At 43.4% G+C, this 21378-nt stretch overlaps 1 protein-coding gene across 3 annotated transcripts in view; it reads right to left on the bottom strand.

Moving 5' to 3' along the window:
• Window positions 1–229: 229 nt before the first annotated feature.
• sptbn4b (spectrin, beta, non-erythrocytic 4b) overlaps window positions 230–21378 on the bottom strand; it is a 97639-nt gene continuing 76490 nt past the window's right edge. The window contains exons 27-43 of one of the 3 annotated variants that reach the window (XM_084950610.1): window positions 18191–18415; window positions 17879–17968; window positions 17373–17651; window positions 17002–17132; window positions 16212–16416; window positions 15699–15944; window positions 15072–15206; window positions 13262–13506; window positions 12895–13033; window positions 12242–12326; window positions 11925–12121; window positions 10777–11795; window positions 10583–10643; window positions 10163–10419; window positions 5382–5549; window positions 4480–4522; window positions 230–4330 (exon numbers count right to left, since the gene is read on the bottom strand). In XM_084950610.1, the coding sequence (XP_084806736.1) occupies window positions 3989–4330; window positions 4480–4522; window positions 5382–5549; window positions 10163–10419; window positions 10583–10643; window positions 10777–11795; window positions 11925–12121; window positions 12242–12326; window positions 12895–13033; window positions 13262–13506; window positions 15072–15206; window positions 15699–15944; window positions 16212–16416; window positions 17002–17132; window positions 17373–17651; window positions 17879–17968; window positions 18191–18415 (3867 nt within the window). In that variant the 3' untranslated portion in view covers window positions 230–3988. Of the gene's footprint in view, window positions 4331–4479; window positions 4523–5381; window positions 5553–5901; window positions 10420–10582; window positions 10644–10776; window positions 11796–11924; window positions 12122–12241; window positions 12327–12894; window positions 13034–13261; window positions 13507–15071; window positions 15207–15698; window positions 15945–16211; window positions 16417–17001; window positions 17133–17372; window positions 17652–17878; window positions 17969–18190; window positions 18416–21378 lie in introns of those variants that run through there. The other 2 variants (XM_084950609.1, XR_014802191.1) reach the window with 2 other exon arrangements.

The raw sequence follows: 21378 nt of genomic DNA on the forward strand, positions 1-21378 counted from the left end.
CTGAGTGGTTTTGGTGTACAAGATGCAACATGTCAAAGTCTGAAGTGTCTGAATGGCATCAGAGAATCTGCACCAGTGTTTCCCTCCGCTTAAAAAACAGTGCGTTTCATTTTTCGGGGCTTTTTTGGCCCCTGATCGTGTAAACAGGAGGAAACACTGATCCAACATGAAACATTTTCAACATCAATGATCTACATTCATTTCCAGGCAGAAAAGAAAACACTTTCAATACATTAACAACAAACCAAAAGGTATTTTTATTTATTACTTCGTGTCTGCCGACAGAATGAGGCTGATGTGAGCACAACAGACAGACGGGCAGGGTATCGGCACACACGCCCAAACCGTCGAGCTTTCATTTGTCCCATTGTTTACCTTTCATATATTATCTAATTGTGTCTGCTCCCCAAAGTGTAAAGTTTTTTGACTTGTTATTGGTTCAGCTGTACCCTGCGCGATCTGTTCTGTGTGTATCAGCAGAAACAAATCATGGAGGTTTATTATGATGCTGGATTCACAATCAGTCAAGCCAGCTGGCTCGGTGCCACTTTAAACATGAAACTCTTTTCACTCTTGGTGTGTTTGTTGTGTCTGACATGCATGCAAATGATTGCACTCATGTGGCATTCTCATGAAATAAATTACAAGTTCTAAAGACATATTTTATGAGAAACAGAAACGAGGTCTGTAGGTCAGGAGGGAATTTAAAATCCAGCAATGAAAACCTAAAATAAATAAATAAATAAGACCCAACACAATCAGCTGACCGATAACCATATCTTTAACAAGCCTTAAATATGAACTCTATCCTAGCAAATATAGACACGAGCTGGATTCTTGGGCTTTACAGCCTTCTTACAAATAAATGTAAATGTTTTCTTGTAAAATATTACTGAAGTTATGTGAAGTCCTTCATGTTTGAGTTAAAAAATAACCTGGTCTTTAATTTAAAAAAAGTAAGTATTGGAGTGATGCGTCTTTGATGAGCTGGCAGACTCTGTGACATGCAGCAGAAAGGTGAGAGAGCAGGTAAAAACCATGGGCAGACGGTGTTTTGTTAGCTGAGGTCTTGAAAACTAAAAACACCAAAAGGCTGCATTCGAAGCTCTGTGAAGCAGCTGTGCACTGACCAAAAAATCGAATCAAAAAGAGAAAACACCTTTAAAAAGACAACCTGTTAAGCTCATTTTCAGCTCCATAGTTTTACTCTTGGACTCTAACAGCGTAGCTTTGCATGATTTACATTTATACTGAGCCCCGGTGGAGCCCTTTAGTTTATCTTCTGTCTGAAACAAGCTGTTGTAGCTCTTCTCCCTAAAAGGCCATGCTCTCTTTAGTCCTGATTTCTTTTGAATGGCTGCCGGTGGCAAACAGAAGATAAACAAGCATTATTTCAATGGCTGAACACAAGCGCTTGTGTTTCCTGTTCTCCAGTGTGGCTGCAGGGATTTTTTTTTTAAATTTTCTCTTGCATCATTTCCAGTTTAGAAGTCATAGTTTGATTTGTTCTAGGCCACAGGTGTGGGTTAAAATGCACCACATATCCTGAAACTGTGCATACAGCATCAGGGAGCATCAGGAGCTAATGCTCCAAGAAACTAACTTGGACGTGTGCCCTACGAATGAGGCCTTTCTATTTTATCTAGCTTTCTGTTTCACATGCAGTACAGGAGCTGCAAATAATTAATTATTAAAAATTAAATAACAATTATGCAAATGCATTTCAGCTGAACTTTAAGAGAGAGCATCAGAAACACGAGAGCTGGAATGAGTTTTCATACAGCAGCGGTGATAATAACGCACTTTAAAAGAAGTTTAAATGCAGTCTGGCCCGCATGCATCTAACGGGGCAGGAAATTAATGCCACCATCCACCGCTGGTGCTTCACAAAGCTGCATTTACCAGATAAACCAAACCGTGATGATTCTCATTTCCTGCTGTTTATGGCATTGTGGTGCGTTACCATGAAATGAAACATATACTTGTAACAAAGATGCTAAACCGCAAAGACGAGCTTCTTTAGACGAGTGATTTCTCTCCGAGAAAAGCATGCAATCTCTCACTTATGAAATATTTTGTCAGTGCCGTGTCAGCTCATTCGCTTTTTTAATTGATCGCTTCAGTCATTTCCACCTGATGACTTTTAAGACTCGTTTATAACCTCTAAAATTTTCAGCCTGATGGGTTTTATGTGTGCGTGCGAAGATGTAAGTCTATCTTTGTGAGCGAGGACATATTTCCAGGACCTGACTTTGAAAGACGCTCTGAAAGGTTTATTTGAAGGTTCAGAATCAGGGTTAAATTAAGGGGTGAGGGAATGTAGCATCACAAAGATAGAAGTACAAATGTGTGCATGGGGTGTGTGTAGATGTGTGTTGTGAATGGGATGTATTGTATCCGGAAGACTGAGGCGGCATCTGAGGGGATGAACGTACTGACGAGTGTGAAGCACACACCAACACAAATAACCTGAGAGCTATGGAGACCCTGGGAGCGGAGAGCAGCAGCGCACACACACACACACACACACACACACACACACACACACACACACACACACACACACAAACAAGATTTTGTTTTAAACTCTGTATAAAAACAAATTTGTATGTATAATAAATCAAAGAGAATATCCAGTAGTTTGATGTTGTAAGAGAATAAAAGAGTAGATGAGGCCTGTTTTCATCCCTGAAGGCCTCATTCATTAAAAACATGCAGATTTTGTGCTTATGACCAAACCATGAAAAACTGATCTAGATGGTAAAACAAGCAGATGACAATGAATGGTTTCATTTTTATTAGAAATATCAAAAATAAAGATTTTTTCCTATTTTATTCATTAATTTAAGTGGACCTCTTAAACTTAAACCACCACCTGTTTAAGGCCAATGATCATACTAGGAATACCCACCTGCCCCGTGTTTAATATGAGCATTTATCTACCACTGTAAAAGTCTATATATGACAGAATATAAATAAAACTACAAGAGGTCCACTTTTAAAATCATTTTAATGAATGAGGCCCCTGGGAACAAGACTTTTTATTTCTTCTGACCACCTACTGCTCACTAGAAAATCTATAATGCTAAAATAAAATCCTATCCAAGGGAAGGGAAACTGCTCTGCATGCCCTGGGATCTTGATTTGATACATTTCTTCTTGTTTTTTGTGTGCGTAACAAAGTTCTGAAGACCGACGTCTACTCTTCTCTTCTCTTAAACAGAGTCAGCACAAACCTGGAGATCAGTGCTGACTCATCCAGGGCAAGTGCACGCGTGTGTTTACAGTGCAGTTTGTTATCTAAGTAAAACTATTAGAATTTCTACATGTTTTCATGGCCAGACCTCCAGACAGATGGGATACAGCGGAGAAAGTAAAAGAAGGTCTGTAAAACATTTTGGCATAATTTCATTCTGTTTGTATTTCCAAGGAGTAATAAGACGTAGTGTAGGATGTCTCGACTTACAGACAGATATATACAGTAAATAGGACACACAGACGAGAAATACATACAGACGGAGCTCGTCTCATAGAAAAAACAAACATGGAACAGCATGAGCTACGTTTTATCGCTCTACCAGCCGTCAGCCTAACAGCCTTCCCGTTGACCGTGATGCGCGTCCCGTCTCTCTCTCATGGCGACGCTGCCCGGGGCTCCGCAGCACAAAACGCCACCCTGCTCTCAGGCAGTTCTCCGAAACAGCCACCAGGGGGCGTCGGTGACTCTGTGCGTTCTCACAGAGACACAGAAGAGAGAGAGAGAGAGAGAGGGGGAGAGCGAGAGAGGTGTCTCCTGCTCCAAATCAAATCCGTCCCGTCCGTCCTATGAGTGAGCCCGGGTCAATCCTTCGATTTCCATCCAAACACGACTGCTCTGTTGACAGTGTTGGAGGCGAAGAGGAGGAGGGGGGCGTTCGCAACCAGTTTATGGCCCCGCCTCCCAGCCAGAGTTCATACTGTGAGCTTCAATCCCAGCTCCCGTCCAAGCTCATTTTTTCTTACTGGACTTTTCTGATCGTTTTGCGTCCGACTTCCCAGCCCGTTCTGACCTCTCCGACCGTTCGCCCCTCTCCCTCTCCTTCTCTTTATCCCTCTCCTTTTCCTTCTCTCTGTCCCGTTCCTTCTCCTTCTCTTTCTCAGCACGCTCGATTCGGTCACCCCGGTCCGAACGCTCGCCGCCGCGCTCTGACCTGTTGTCCACCTTGCTCCCGTCGCGGCGCGTGCCCTCGTCGGTGGATGAGGTAGTTGGTTGGGGCTGACCCCATTTGGCAATCTCCTCGTGCTCTGAAATACTGGCGGTGATATTAGTCACCCACGTTTTGAGGTCGTCCTGCGATGGGAGAGAGGGGTACACAGATGTCAGCTGGCCGGTTCACTTGTTAACATGAATGTTTTTAAGGTTTTCGATGACGTGCAGATGCACAGTTGCAGCTGCTTTCACTATTCTGAGGCGTGCTGGAAACAGAAAAAATGTCTCACCTCATCTTTTGCATGAAACAAAAACTCGCTGCCGTCCTTCGTTCTGCAAAGAGAGAAGAAGAGTTAAACTCAGCCTTAGAGAAGTGGTTCCCAAACTGTGGAGTGGGCCCCATCTGTGAGGCACAGAACGACAGTGTGGGAAAGAGGAAAAGCGCGAGTCATTTGCTACTGCTGACTTTTACTTAACTAAAATTCAACTTAGATCAATTTGGAAATCCCCGTGTCTGTGTAGCTTAGACTACTTTAAGTTCTTCTTTAAGATTTGGAAAGATGTTTCACCCTCACTGTATCATGTGTTCTATTTTTAGATTTCTATTTTAGTAAAATATCTTTCTGTAATTATTATGAGGTGTCAGACACTTTAAGGCATTTGCCTTTTTAATTTCAGAGATGAAGTAAACAGCCTTCTGATCTCAGTCACCTTCAACCAGCTGCTTCTGAAACACGACTCTCAGCTGTGGTTTAACTACGCTTCTAACGTCTAGTTATCGTCTGTAAACAGGTTCCATCGAGGGAGCTCATCCCATCGTGAATCCTTAGCTGACCAATCAGCATGCATTAGCAGGATGCTAACGATTCATGGCCAAAAAAATGGAAGAAAGTGTTGTTTCATTTCAGTTTGGAAAGATTATAAGTGTCATATTTTGGAAAACTAAAAGAAAATGTGACCTTTTTTGTCTAGAAGCAGGTTTTTAGCTATTGGAATACCAGAATTATGTACAATGGGTTTACTAGATCAAATCTGGGTTTGTCGTTATGACCAAATAAATTACTCACACTCTTTATTTTTACAATGTGCCCAAGCCCTAAAGAGTGAAAACACACTAACGACTTTAGTTTTACCCGGGTTAGCATGAAAGTGCCTGTCTGCAGTACATGTGAGTGCGAAAACAGCCGATTACTTGAGCGTGAAGACGTTCTTCTTCTTCTTGTAGCCATTGGTGACGTCGCAGTGGCAGTGGGAGAGGTTGAGCAGCGGCTCGTTGTTGTAGGGCGTCGTGGTGTTCTTGGCGTCCTTGTAGAAACCCAGCTCCCCTTTATTCAGCACGCAGTACAGGTTGACCCATGATCTGCTGTGGTGGGGGGAGGCGGGAGAGGAAGGGAGGGGAAGAAGAGGAGGGAAAAGGTGGGAGGAAAAGAGGAGCATGGGGAAGGAGGTTGGGTGGAGGGGTGGGGGAGGACAGGAGGAGTCAGGAAAAGCTGCAGAATCACAGTCGCTACACTAACACCTCACTCACCTGACCAGAGCAGACAGGTAGGTAGGCGGGATGAAGCAGCCCCAAGAAGGGAAGAGGAAACACACTGCTGAACAAACACAGACGGACGGACAGACAGACGGAGGAGGTGGGGGGATGGAGGGATGGGGAGGAAGGCTACGTACAGCTTGTGTGCACCTGTGTGCGAGGCTTACATGTGACTTACCTTGGAGGAGACAAGAGGAGCAGCCAGCAGCACCGAGGAAGAGAGGAGAAAAGAGACAGAGGAGTTTGGTTAAAATGCCATTTTGGCAACAACGCGGCTTAAAATCCAGACATGCTCGTTTTCCCTCTGTGAGCGTGTTTACATGCACACAGCATTCCAGTTAATAGCTGACATCGGCAGTACTGTGCACAAGTTTCAGGAACTTGTTTATATTTTTATCTTCAGTCGCCCAGACACACAGTCAGAGTCCTTAAGGGCAACTTTCAGCCACAAGAAGAACAAAGAGTTCTGCAGCAGATGGTGTGGAAGCCAGTGTGAGATTACATAAAGAGACAGCCAGGCTCCACAGATGATCTGTGGCAAATCTCCACAGACCTTAAAAAGAAGTTTAATTTTTGTTTACTTCACTTTGTATTATTTTATTTTAAACATTCTCCTTTTACTTTTAGCAACTAAAACATTTGCACAGTACTGCCAGTATTATTCAGAGCAAGTTTCCATGTGCAGCTTAATATCCTGATTTCAAATTCAACAGTAGATACACGGGTAAAAAAAACCAATGGTGCAAGTGATAAGTGATGTCTGAACTGCTCACAACACCTATTAAAAGTTCATTCTTGAAATGTTTTTCTATTGCTGGCTCTGTGTGATGGCGGGGAGTGCAGATATCCCCAACATGGTCATCTCCAACCACATCCAGAGCTTTGCTTTGCAAGGCAGAAGAAAAATGGCTAAAGGAGCGGTAAACTAAAGAGTTAATAAGGAAGAGCCTAAACTGTTGGGAAGAGTTGGAAATGAGCGCAACAGGTTCCCTTTAAAAACACGTGAGCTAAAAAAATGTTTCTTTTAATATCTCTGTTCCTTGGTGTGGGTTTTTTAGTGTATTTTTCTAGTTTACAGTAGCAGATATTACTTTTCTCTTCCTGTACATTATGAACAGGACACCTCGGGAAGAAGTTTAAACTTTTGACATGTGATGTCAAAAGAAATTTGACATGTGAATGCGCTCACAGCTGTAACCTCAATTTAATGCGAAGCACAGATGTGGAAGTTTGTCGTCCACTTTCATACACCTTTCACAGGCACCATACCCTAACAAGGTACCAGAATATTAATGTGCACATCAACTTACTTAGTGTCTCATCGCGTAGAGATGTAACAGAGACAGGTTGAATCTCAGTCCTTCCCTAAATGCATCCTCGCTTTCTTTCTCGGCATCAACCGCTAACAACGAGGAGCACTTTGGAGATTCACACTTGTCCGGATTTAAGCCATTCGACATTGTGCTTTACCTTTCCATGTACATAACAGGGCATGTACATACGACACACTCATCCATTGCCTTGAGTAGGTGCGTGAGCGGGACTCATCCACAGCTGGGAGGGGATGAGCTTTTAGCTGTGCAAGGTCAGCCCAGCCCTCAGGGGGCAGTGCAGAGAGAGACTTCCTTGCTGGTGTCTCTCTGGAAGAAGCAGGGTGGTCATCAGTGGAGGGCAGGCTGTGTGCATAAGTGTGTGTGTTTGACCAGCAGCTCCATCCCACAGCATTCCTCAGCCAGTCAGTCAGTCTCCTGTGTTTTATTCTGTGGGCTCGCGTTAGATCAGGAGGCATCGTAAGCGTCATGCATGAAGTTTTCACATGCGGTGGGAATCCTGCAGGCCTCTGATCTAATAAAGTGCTCTAATTACATCCTAATAATCAGCACTGACAGACATAATATATTCAGAGGCTGACATAAGATTTACATTAGTGAATCCTTTTCCTGCTTCATGTACTCATCACTGATTTTCTTACTCTTCAGTACAAATTAACAACTGGAGGACTGGGCGATATCTCAGTATCTGCTATGAAAGAAGATCTTTATAGCAGAAAAGTGCAGTAAGCCTTCAGGTCCTTCACTACATGTACAGACTTATCACTATAAAATGCATTTACAAACCATGTCGGACATGGTCATCAGCAAAATGTAAAAGAGCCAAAGTTAGTTTGTATGGTATATTCAGCGTTGGGGAGTAACGGAATACATGTACCTGCGTTACGTATTTAAAATACAGAATATGAGTAACTGTATTCCGTTACAGTTACCATTTAAAAAGGTGGTATTCAGAATACAGTTACTTTGTTGAAATAAAGAAATTACACGGCGGTCTTCTCCTGTTTCATATGTTCGGCTATGCCCTCTCTATTTCTGGTAATTCCACGCCGGCGGAAACCCAAACAAAACACGCATTAAGAGGCTCTAATGCCTGTGTCTAAATCCCGCGGCCCATGTGACCTCTACTTCAGGCCCGCATAATGACGTGAAGAAACATTTTTAAAAATGATTGTTCAAAAAATGATTTCATATGAAAGCAATAGGCAGAGTGTTACAGGCATAGCCCTAAAGAATGCAGCCTCATGGGCAGTGTAGCCCAGTTGTAAGTAAGCTGTTAAGACTCAACTGTACACCGTGTTCGTGTTTTCCTCCGAAACAATAAGTTCCGTTGGAGCAGCCTTTCATCGCCTCTCTCTGTCTCTCGCTAGCAAAGTTGACCCAGACAACAAAGCAAAGCTAGTTTTCGGCTACAAGCCCGACACGGAACCCGACGCATTAGCCAGAGATCCCTTTACTACGGTTCGGAGCCGCAAACCTGTTTTATATACACGCGGAATAGTTTTAATACGAGATCGCTGCTAAAAGTGCAGCTTTACCTAACGTCCATACTGTTACTCATTTAAATTAAGATTGAAACATCTAGTTAGTATTGGTATGGCGAGTAACCTGCAGTAATAGTAATAAATCACACAGCAATAGTACATTCATGTAGTTGTAAAAAGTATGATAATATATTAAGTAGTCAGAATACGTTACTCTCATTGAGTAACGTAACGGAATACGTTACAAAATACATTTTGGGGCATGTATTCTGTAATCTGTAGTGAAATACATTTTAAAAGTAACCTTCCCAACACTGGGTATATTTAATACATTTTCACCACTATACTATATTTCCAACCCCAGGGAGAATAGCTGCTGTGTTGCTGCAGCTAATGGGGATCTTAATCTATTACACTAAGCTATACCTGCCTTCAGACAGATGTTTCCAGCAAGGAACTACTACTCTTTACCCAGCTGCAATGACCAAAACAGTTATTTACCTTGCAAAACATCTACTGCTACTTAAATTAATTTGTTAGTGTAGCTGTGTGATTATTCTAAAGCTGTAGCTCAGTTTGGCCTTAAACTCAAAAAGGTAAAAACCCTGTTTTTGAGGTTCTGAAAAGAACATTTTATTGCATGAACTAAGAAGCCTTCAGAGGGCCCGGTGGCGCCAGTGTCCGGCAGCCTCGCCTCTGTCAGTGCGCCCCAGGGCAGCTGTGGCTACAATGTAGCTTGCCATCGCCAGTGTGTGAATGTGTGTGTGAATGGGTGAATGACTGAATGTAGTGTGAAGCGCTTTGGGGTCCTTAGGGACTAGAAAAGCGCTATACAAATGCAGGCCAAGCTTTGATTTTTCTCACATTTTTAACCTTTAGTTAAATAACTCCTTCAGTTTTTATTTGATTTTATTTAGTTATTATTCATTGTTTGGCAACGCTAACATGACTTCTCCTCGCGGCAGGAAAACCTTAGGAGCAAGCAGAGGTTGCATGAGCGTGCTGACAGGTTAAAAACTCGATATATCGCCCAGCCCTAAACAGCTGTAATCTCCCACTGCCAGGCACAGGCAACACCACAAACTGTGACTACTTCCTTCTATCCACCACATACAAACACAAGACAGTCTAGAACTTTTTTGTGTCAGAGAAAAAGGTAAAAATTCAAACTTCATCTCAATAAAAATATAAAAAGGTAAGCTTTTGCTTTCCTGAGAAACTCCAAAGCTCTTCTGAGTATTTTCATGTTGAACACACGATGGAATCAACCTGTGAGCCTGTGTGTGTCATGCATCTGTTCAACATGTCCGTGTGTTAGCCTGTTAGCTCAACATGCTAAAGTCATGCCTCTGTCACCCCTGTTGAATTATTAAATGGAGGAAGCAGCAGTGTCATGAGAAAGTGGTACTTAGAGGGCTGGAAATGCTTTGTTCAAACTAATATTTAAGAATAAGTCGATGAAACAATCATTTTTTCTGCACCTCAATAACCCCTGTGGAACATAAATAGCTTTTAATTGATTAACTGGAATCCCTAAAGTTTGATACTCATGACATCACTGTCCAGCCTCCTTCTCTATAACTCCTATCAGGTATCAGGTATCATTATGACCCTGAACACCCACCTATTGGTGCTCTTCTTCAGGCTCTCAATGTCCAGCTTGCGGAAAAGGAAGCCCTCGTGGTGTGCCGTATGTGTGGGCGGTTGGGGAACGATCGGGCTGCTCTGGGCTGGTGCAGATCTGGACCGCCGCGTCGTTTCCCCGGGCTCTTTGGGTCGTGGCCGGCGTCTTGGTTTGGGTCTGTCCCGAGCTCGAGGGCGGTCGGGACGGGAAGACTTTTCTGGTATCCCGTTAGGCAGTCGGGGCACCTCACCGCGGGCCTAAGGGTCGGGAGAGGCGATGAATTTGATTTATGGCTCAAAAGTGAAAAACTTTATTACTTATCCCAGTTTTCTCTTTTTAGGAAGTTTGCTCAAAACTTAGAATTAACCCCTAAATGCCCCCAAATATCACACTCTTTATTTATAAAGACTAAACCCAGACCTGCGCTGCTTCTCTTTCTTGTAGCTGCTCTACGATCTCTGCCATGGTGGACCTCTTGTCTCTGTGGAAAAATACCTACTGTTCACATCACAATCGATTCAACTCAAAAAACTGACTACAATAACATTGACTTCTTTTCTGCATAAATATCCACATCCAGATTAAAATGCACTGCAGTACTCTCAAAGTCTCACCCTCCTGCTGAGCGTCTGTCTGATTGCTCCTTCCCTGTGTCGTGCTCACTGGATTCCTGTCTCTCCAGCCGGTGCCTGTCCCTCTCTCTCCGCCGGCCCTCGTGGCCCCCATGACCTTCTTGTTCGCTGGAAGTTTGCCTCTCCAACGTCCGTCTCTCCCGCCTCTCAGCCTGTTCCCTCCACACCTCTTGAGGCAGCTCATCCCTGCGCGCCTGGATTAGCTGCTCGCTGGACAGCTGCCGTTCTATCCTGTGGTGATAAGTGTGTGTCTGGCCCTGAGGCTCAGCGTGGCCCAAAGGGTCAGTCCTGGATCCTCGAGGCCCTCTGGTGGGCTCGCTGTGCAGACGCTCCCGGCTCGGCTCCTGAAGCACCACCTCGGCCATCACTGCTACCTCTGCTCTCTCTGCCCCCATCATCATATCTCTCTCCCTCCCCCGCTCTCTTGCCTTCTCCAGCCGGCTGGCCACAATCAGAGGCGTCACAGCATCATCTAAGTGTTTGATTTTGGGTTGCCGGAGATACGGGGAGGATTTTGCCTCAATTTCCCTCGCCGCTTGTGCCGGATGCAGGTGACTCATCACCTTTGCTGTCTGTTCCCTTGCTGTGCTGGCACTTTCTCGTGCCTGGTTGGCTGACACTAGCATCGCTGCTGTGGCTATAGATGCAATCGAGGATGCAGCCGGGCGGCCTAGACCTGCAGCCACACCCACTACGCCTCCATCCCGGACATCCAGAGTGTTTCGGTAGCTGGAGCCGTTCATCACAGGGGTGTAGTTGGCGACTGTTGATCCCAGGCGCCGAGCTGCAGATGACGGAGAAGGTGTTGGGGTGGCCGGCGAGGGAGATGGAGGAGAGCTGGCTTCGTTCTGTTCATATATAGTCTGCCTCATGACGGGGGAGACTGGGAGGCGGGGGAGAGTGGGTGGACTATGTGAGGCATCTTGGGGATCCAGGAAGACTTTACGACCCAGGAGGGGAGTTGGGGGCAGTTTACTTTGCTCTGCTTTTAGCTTTTCTACCTGCAGAAAGAAAACAGAACCAGAGATGAAACTACCAAGTCTTCATCAACAATTTGAGCATGTTTGGAACGTGCTACTGATTTTGTCTAAACTGAGGACATATTTGCACAGTGAGGATGATGATAATACCGTGGTGAGCCGCCGCAGTGAGCTGAATCGCTCTTCCCAGGTGGCAGCTGCTTTGCGGAAGGCTTCATGTCGACGAATCAGCTGTTCCACCTCATCTACGCTCCCTCCAAGCTCGTTGCTGTTGATAAACGGCTCCTGAGCAGTCAGCCATGCCTCTGCCACCACCGCCTCCTGGGCAAACTGGTGAACCTCCAACACTGCAAACAGGACAAATAAGAACATTAAAAAAAGAGAGAAAGCATCTTAAGTTACTTCTAAATGCCAGATTCCTGCACATCCCTGTCTTTTTTACTTTTTAAGCCATTGCATCCACTCACATTGCTGCAGGACTTCCCAGTGCTTGTCCCACTTCTCAGACAGCTCACGCTCCTTAGCGATCACTTTGTCCAGCTTCTCTTTGATCTGAGAATAAAGATATCACAATTACATCATGGGTCTGTTTAGCTCTAGGGATGCTCAGAAAAAATTGAAATATTATAGGGAATCGATTCCTTCTCACACATAAAATATAAAACCTTATGTTTCTTAACATGGATCTCTAAAGTTTTCTGTCATGCATATACTGTCACATGGGTGCAGTGAGATCAGTGTAATCATTAAGAGGAAAAAGCTCAGGCTTCATTTTGTTTTCCACACTGGCAGGCACATCCTTGCTGGTCAAACCTTCTGTTTGCAAGAGGCAGCCAATTAGAACAATTTTTCCTTAAAGGGGGAGGAGCTATAACAGAGATACAGGATGAATTGAGAAGCTGCACCAAGCCCCAGCACGAAAAACAAGGGTGATTTTAGTGAATCATGTAAAGCCCCTCTAGTAGAGCCTAAAACTAGCAATATGACTCTGCAGAGGAGGCTAATCGACTCATGAGCCCACTCAACCAGAGTCTTCAAAGTTATAAACAAACTGAGGTTTAGATATCCGTGTTTAAATTGGACTTAAAGTGACAGTCTTTATCATGTTTACTCATCTCACCTCTTCAGCTGCAGGGTTTCTAGCCGCCAGCAGGGTTTTTCCCATTTCAATACACTCCAGGATGCTCTGACTGCGAGCCTCTACTTCACTCTTAAGACTCTGGTGATAGTTCATCAGCACCTCTACTGAGGACACGTCCCTGCAGGAACCACACAGAACCTGAACTCACTGAAGACTTTCACTATGCCCACGAATGCTGACTATCACATGTTATTATAATGAACCATAAAAAGCAAAAGGATATTTCATATGTACATTTTTTTAAAAGAAAATAAATGAGTTTGATCTTAAACAGTGCATGTGGTGAACAGATATTGAGGCTGCTATGCAGGGCTCCATTTGCATATGTAGAAGGTATTGTAGATACCTGGGCTTCTCTCCTGTCCCTATCTGACAGATGATCGAGTCCATCCACATGATCTGATCTCGGACCATGCCGAAGAACCTCAGCTTGTCAGTCTCTGTGGTGATCTGCACCCGACACTCTTCGCAGGATGTTAGCAGCTCTTTCCAGCACTGCATCACTTCGTGCTCACGGCACGCGATGGCTTCGGCCTTCTCGCCAGCGTACACCGTCCTCAGCTGGGCTGCGCTCTCTTGCAGCTGACGCACCTGGCAGAGCGTGAAGGCAAGCTTTAGTAAACAGCTCAACTGAACAGGGACGAAACAGAATTGAAAAAAGGAAAGAGAGAGTTTGTTTTCCGAGTGACGCACGAAACACAGCTGCCAAGACAGCTGTGTTTCGTCAGGGCCAAGTGGTACAGGCTCTGTCACCTGAGTAGGCACAGAACATCTGTGCTTTTGCATCTTTCTTGAGTAAAATGTAGCACTGTTCCTGCTGCCCAGGTGCACGACAGAGACTAGATCAAGCTAAATTAAATGCAGAGTAAGAAGATGGTGTTGCTGTGAAAATGGCAGACTCACAAAGAACCAAAAACTTTACTATCCAATGAAATAGATTTTATGTGAATTTGATTTAATTTAAACAAATTCACATAATTTAGTTCATTTCAGTGTTTATTATTGGTTATAAAAATGCATTAAAGTCTATAATTTCTGGATTCAGTTTCTGATATACTGATATTCTTTACTTTTTAAATCCACATGGGGGGGGGGCACTGCACCAATTAGGATTACTCAGTTAGCCAGGTGACTTCTAAAATAGCATGCAAAAAATGATTTACACTTATTCAATATAATCAATATTAACAGTCAATGCTAATGATTAATTTTTTTTTTTTTTTCAAATTCCAGATGTTATTCCTTTCACATGTAAACTGTTTGCAGTCAGTAGCACAACTGGCTGTTAGCTACTGTCACAGGCTGCCGGGGCAGACCATGTGGAGAGAGTAGAGGACCCAATTGCAGACAGAGGCGAGGAGACAAAAACTGGACATAACAAAAAGCAAGCCTTTATTTAGGGCTGAAAACTCACGAAAATACAACAAGGCTAAAGTGAGGAAAAACCTGAACATAACCTGGGAAACTATGACTCTCACTGTGACTTTATACTATGACGAGACAAGATAACAACTATGACTTGACTGGGAAACTGTGACAACGGGTAGGGAAGGTAACACAGACGATGCGACAATGAACAAAGGGAGACAGAGGACTTTAATACACACATGAGGTGATGAGGGGAAGAGGAGACACATGAGGACACAGTTGACTAGAATGAGACATAATGACAAAGGGGAGAGTAAAACTAAACGTAAAGAACCAAGAACACAAGACTCTTTCAAAATAAAACAGGAAACATGTGGACATGACATGAGCAACATGAAAACACACAGACAGAAAATACATGACACAGAAAACTGGGACAGACTCATAACTAAGGCGACGTAAAAGGACCTAAACTATACTGCAACTCAAGACAACAACAAAGCTAAGACTTAACATAATTTCAGAATTTCATGAACAGAGCACAATGTAAACATAAGAAAACAATACAAAAATAAGACAAAACGCTGGTTCAGAGACCCAGCCCCTGACAGCTACTCCCCATATTGCATCTGTTATGGAATTACAAATAAAAAAATCACTAAATAAGTTTCTATAAAGATTCCTGCAGACCAAATATAGATAATATCAATCTTCTTCCTTTAATTCTCCTTTAATTTTTCCTTAAATGAAGATTAGAGGAGGTTCTGTTGATCGATGTGCAGCTGTACCTGTGTGACAAGCAGCTGAATGTCCTGCTCGAAGGTGTGCAGGAGTCTCTGCAGGGTGCTGGTGTTGGAAGTGCTGCCCTGCCGAGCCCGAACCTCTGGCAACCTTCGATGTTTGTCATCAATCTGGGCTAAAACCTGAAAAAAGGCAGTGGAGAAATTTTGCCTGTTTGTAGGGAAAAATAGGATAAATATAGAGAATAAATGTGGTGCAGCTTTGGGGAAAGTGTAACCAGAGACTTTATGTACCTACCATGACACCACCAACTTGTTTTAGATTCATCAGAGTCAGAAATCACAACATTTGGATGAGAGCGTGGCATGCTGACAAATGCTAAAATTCTGCACACATAACACCTTTTGCAAGGCTGAAACAGTGATTATGTTGCTTAAATAAAAAGGGCAGAAATGCTCTATCGGCACCTGATTTACATTTTTCCTATTTTCTTTCTTTTTCAAGCTGTTCTCATCACGAAGGCCAATGTACACTGTGGTGACCCGACATAAAAGAAGATAAAAGTGTGAAATTAAATTAAATGTATCTGCTCTTTATCATATCCTGCATTATATGTGTGTGTGTGTGTGTCCTTTCGTTTAATTTGTAGCCCGTCTTGGCTTTGCTCCTCTTACCTCTCTGCAGTCGAAGAAGAATTTGTGCAGCTGGTGTGAAGCAGCGAGCATCTGACCGCGGGTCTCCATGAGCTCCAGCAGGTCGGCCCAGGCTTCGTTCACTCCGTCCTTCCATTCGGCGATGGTGGCTGCTTCTGAGTGGCCGTAGTCAATGAGCTCATCCACCATCTGATTGACGGCTGTCACTCGCTCCTGGCCCACGCTGCCCGTTTCTGACGCAAACTCTGTAAACTTCTCCTGTAGGACCTGGAAGTGTGGCAGGTTCTTTATTGTTATTCACCAAACAATCGTTATTCTTTGTATGTTTTATTTACTGCAGCAAATCGATCTGCTAATTTTAATGTATTCATTCATTCATTCATTCATTCAAGTCCTATTAAAGAACATAATTCGACATTACAATCAAATGAAACCCCTTTTGAGATTTTACTTGTAATATTTAAATTTCAGGTAATAAAATCTGTTACCTGAATGTATTATTCATGTGCAGATGCCATCTGTCGACACACTTACTGTGACATGCTCATAGTCTTGACCCAGTTCAGGCGAGCTGGCGACCACCTCCCTCTGAGCGATCCACTGCTCCAACTCATCCACCTCCCTGTTGAGCTGGTACAGCCAGTACTGCTGCTCCAGACGGCTCTTCCTCTCCTCCACCAGGTCCTTCAGAGACACGTACAGACGGTCTATCTGTGACTGACGCTTGCTGATCTGTTCGCTGTGGAAGAGAGGAGGAAGAGTGTAAGGTAAGGCACAAAAAAAAAAAAAAAAAGCTGGGAGGAGTGTAGAAGTAACTGCTCCCCCCTCCCCCAGCTCGAGAGACAGACATCCCTTCTACTTTCAGGATTAGGATTTAAACTTTCCTTTCGGATTATTTATGGATCAGGATCTCGCCATCAGTTAGTGCTTCCCCACTCTCCTCTTTTTCTTTCCCCATGTGGTTTTATTCCATTACTGCAAGTCATTAACGTCTACTTTTTGCTGATTGTGTTCTGTCTTTTCTCTGCTTTCCTCTCACACCTCCACACGGTGGCGGCAGACGACTGCCCCCGAGCCTCCTCCTTCCTGTTATAACAGAAATCTTTCTCCCCTTCATCAGAGACGATCGTTTTAAGGTTGGTTTTCTTTCTCAAGTTTCTTTACCTCATAACACAAAGCTCTTGTTGTGAAATACTGCTATAAAAATACAACTGAAGTGAATGATGAAAAACCTTTTATAATACAGAGATTCTGTGCTTTTCTGTATTTAAGATGTTGTGACAGAAATTTCTGTCAGATTTTGTGCATGTCTTTAACTGCTCACCAGTCTGGATGGCCCATCTCCAGCAGCTGCCGGCACTGCTGTGAAAGCAGGCCGATGGTCTCAGCGTAGTCTTCGATGGTCTGTTCTAGGACCAAATGCTTCTTCAGCAGCTGCAGCGTGCTCTGCTCATCCTGGCGGGAGGAGGAAGCAACACACGAGAAATGACACTTTAATTGCAGTATACACACACAGAATAAAACTGCATGTAAAAAAATCCTGCTCACATTAGGGTCCAACAAACACAGTATCACATATTCATATGACAATCGCATATTCTGCAGAGAACTGTGTGTGTAAGACGGCTCCTGTGATTTTAAAGAGTTTTTTTTTTTTTTACTTCAATGATAAATATTTCAGACAAATAATTTTACCTTTCCCTTCTCCTCATTCATCATGTGCAACTCCTGCTCACTCAGCCAGGCCTCGACCTCGGCTGTATCGAAGTAGTACTGCTGGGCCTGGTACATGGCATCCAGGACCAGCTGCCTCCTCTCAGTCTCGGCCCAAAGCAGAGCCCACAGCTGGGACAGCTGGTCGTGACCTGCCCTGATGCAGTCTGCCTCAGGGCTGCGTATGGAGCCAATGATCCCCGCCCTCTCCAGAACATCATCAATTCTGCTCCTGTGGCTCTGCAGCTCCCTCTGAAGATTCTACAACACAGGCAGAAAGAGCTATTTAGATGTTGAGAGTGTAAACGGATGGATCAGAACTCAGAGGCTGGACATTATCTTTATCACAAGTCATTATTATTTAGTGACTTGAGCTCTGAGTTTAAAGCTTTAGGGTGCAGGGGGTCTATCGTGAAGAGGAACGGGACCTCTGTTAAGGTTTCAGGCTAAGGCTGCAGTTTAATTAGCAGCTATTCAGGTTTTCGTACCTGGTTCTTCTTCATTAGCTGCTGGACAGCCTGCAGAGTAGAGCCGTGCTCCTGAGACATGGCCATCGGGAGGCGTTCCTGGACCCACAACTTCAACCGCAATCGTATAAGGAAAAGAAATGAATGTTTGTACATGTATGAATATGTGAACATGCATGTCCACACCTCATGTACAGATTAAAGAGAAGCCTGGTATATTTCACCTCAATTACAAATAGATAAAAGAGTAACAATAACAAAATTACAACATGCAATAACACGACTCCTGTGTTTTGTGTAGTGAGTGTGAATCTGGTTGTGTTGTCAGCTCACAATCTCATCCTCCAGGTCTCGCCCAACTTGATGAACTTCCTTGGACGCCAGCAGGATGCGTCGCCTCTCCTTCAGCGGCTCGATCAAACGCACCATCCTGGCCTCCACGGCGGCCTGTCGCTCTGCAACCGTCTCCTTGACCTGCGTCTGCTGCGGGATGGAGGATGCCTGCACCTGAAGCTGCCCTACCTCCTTATACCATTCCTCCATCTGGGTCTCCAGGGTCTGAGGAGGAGGAAGAGGAGAGGGTGAGTGTAGTTACCGGGCAGAAGAATGTAACTGAGGCAGGAGAGAGGAGACAAGAGAAACTGGATGGAAGACACATGTCATCATGTGAGAGAAGATAAAAATGACATGAGTGAGATGAAAAGAGTGTGGCAGAAAACAGAAAGTTTACATGATTTTAGTTTTTTTCACTTTAATATAGTTGTTTTATTCCCTGCAATACTGATTTTATTTAACTTTTTAACTTACCATGTCAAAGTTTATAAAACATCTTTTTAAAAACTGTAATAAATTCAGTAGATTTATATGTATTAAGCAACAGATGGATAAGATGAGACTGAGGATAACCCAAAACAGCACAAGAACAGGTGGTTAACAGACATGAAGTGTAGTGAAGGTTACTGTACCCCTTGCCAGGATGGATGCTGGGTAGTGGAGTTATGATGATGTGGTAAAGCAGTGCTAATGGCGGCCTGTTAAAGGAAGCTGTAAGCGGCATGCTGTGGGAGAGGAGAGTGAGAGATGTCTGGTGAAATGATGAAGCAATGAACGGATGAATCTGTGCGTCAGCCCGGGTCGAACCTGCTGTATAAACGAGTTCCCGCTTTGCCCAAACCACCACAGCTGGAGGGCAAATTGAGAGTTAGATCCCAAGATCACACATTTACTGGCAGATGTAATGCAAGTGTGCCCAAATTTGGATTCTTTTATGGAGGTGACAGACCAAAAAAAGAAAGAAATGCATATTCATCAAACTAGTAACCTAGCTGTTTAAGAAGCTCAGGCTCCAGACTTTTCTAAACACTCAGTGTTTTTTCACTCTTGGTTTTGTATGAGAGGGAATATCTCTAATATGGTTAACAGGTTGCTGCACCCATTTGCAGTTCCTTTCCTAAAGGGAGGGGAAAGGAGCTACAACAGTTTTTCTTCAGTGAGTAGATGAACAGAGGCGCCTCACCCAGGCCCAGTGTAAGATAAAGGAGGACACATGCAAAGCTTTAACCTTGATCTGAATAACGTTCACCAATTTGTTCTCTATGCAAACTGTCATGCATGCAACAGGCATTTTTTTTTACTAGATCTATCGATGAGTCCACAAATGCGAATAAAAAATGAGTCCAGTGCTGTAACAGAGACCCGTAAACTGTCTGACTTGCACAAATCTATTTATTTACAATGCTTTTGCAATGTTCCAAATATCACCTGGGTCCTGGTTCATTGACCAAGCGTTTTGGTTTCTTGGGTTTTGTTTATTTTAATGATCCTCGTGGCGATGCTTAGGTTGTTTATTTTTTGCGTACAGGTTTGCCTTGTGTTCCACTGGTCGGGTCGTCTCTATTGGTTATCATGCCTGTGCTCGACCTGTTTTATTTTGGTAGTCTCATGTCTCTTGTTCCCAGCATTAAGCTCTAATAAACACTGATTATGATGGTGTGTCTCCACTCTGGCCAAATCGCCCTTCAGTGTATTGTATTGTATTCTATGTATTGTATTATGTACTGTGTACTGTTTTAGTCTCCTCTTGTGCTTTGTCGAGTGGTCCCTCATTGCTGTACCCTTGTTCCATGTTCCTGAACTTCTAATATTCCTGAAATTCTAATGTTTTCTAGACATTTATATCCTGCTCTTTATTTTGGATTCTTCTGGACTTTAGCTTTTGCATCAACAGCATTAAAAGCTGATGGTTTGAGGCTAGTTTCTCTGTCCTGCAACTCACTTCTCACACAGCGACACATGACCAATTTCACTTTCTTCATGGTAAACCGCGTGTGGACGTCTGCTGCAACACTGGATCTGTTTGCCTCTGACTTGCCTTATGAAAAAGATGTGCTACACTGTTCTTCAAATATTTAAAAATACCTGGAGCAAACAGCTACAGTGATACTAGTACTAATAAACGTAACAGGGGTCAACTGAACATTGAAACTTACTAAAGTTAGGGTATATTCTGCTTGCAAATAAATAAGCACTAGCTGCATCCACTCACAGATGCCATGTTTAAGAATAAGCACAGATTACTATTTTTACTCAATAAAACATCACAGTTTTCCCACTACAGAGGGCTTATCTCTCACTCTGACAGAATTATACATGAACCAGATGTCTAGTGTTTAAAATGAAGATAAATGAAGATTAATTATTACCTTAATGCTAGTGTGTGCCATAAGTAACAAAATAACCAAATACGCGACAAACACAGATTGAGTCCAATAAGTCACAAACAATCAGCCTTTAACCAGGCAGAACAACCAGCATGATACTGGCAACTATATGTGAAAATATTAAAAACTTGTCACCGTCTGTATTTGTAAAAGGATCTTGGGATGAGACTTGTGTTAAAGCTCACCTGGTTTGCACGAACACTGACGGCTTACGTTGTGTCCAAAAACCATCAGTGCAAATTAAAGATTAATGCTGGCGCGAACTTATGAGAAGCTGACTTTGCTGAAATGAGATGGAAAGCAAACAGAAAGCTGTGCAGGCGCAGCGAGAAATGTTGCTGTTAGTCATTTTCAAACATGAGGTTTTGTTTGAATATTAATGAGCTGAGGCCATCTCTGTGTAGCGACAATAACGTAAACAGTGATTCACTCTGAGATGGTTCAACATGCAAGGAAGCAAAGATGCAGAATTACTTTAACAGTTTAGGGCAAAACTGGGCTAAAACTACGGAAAAACTAAGAAAAAACCCACAAACTCCCCAAAAAATCCACCCAAGAATACAGTTATATAAGGATAAACCTCAGTTAATGTGCTTTTCTGTTCATTTACAGTTAAATATTTATTATTATCAGGTTAAAATTCAATAAAAGTCTAAACTCTGGAAACCAAGAACTCACTACCAGACAGATGAAACAGAAAAAGCATCTTTGTACAAAGAAATCATAACTTAAGCCACTTCAGAGGTTAGAGGAACGCATCTGTGGGTGAAATGGCTGCAGCAATGTGCCAAAAACCACTTG

The sequence above is a fragment of the Perissodus microlepis genome, chromosome 14 (genome assembly GCF_051167445.1).
Source record: "Perissodus microlepis isolate ML-2025 ecotype Zambia chromosome 14, ASM5116744v1, whole genome shotgun sequence".
NCBI classification, from domain to species: domain Eukaryota; kingdom Metazoa; phylum Chordata; class Actinopteri; order Cichliformes; family Cichlidae; genus Perissodus; species Perissodus microlepis.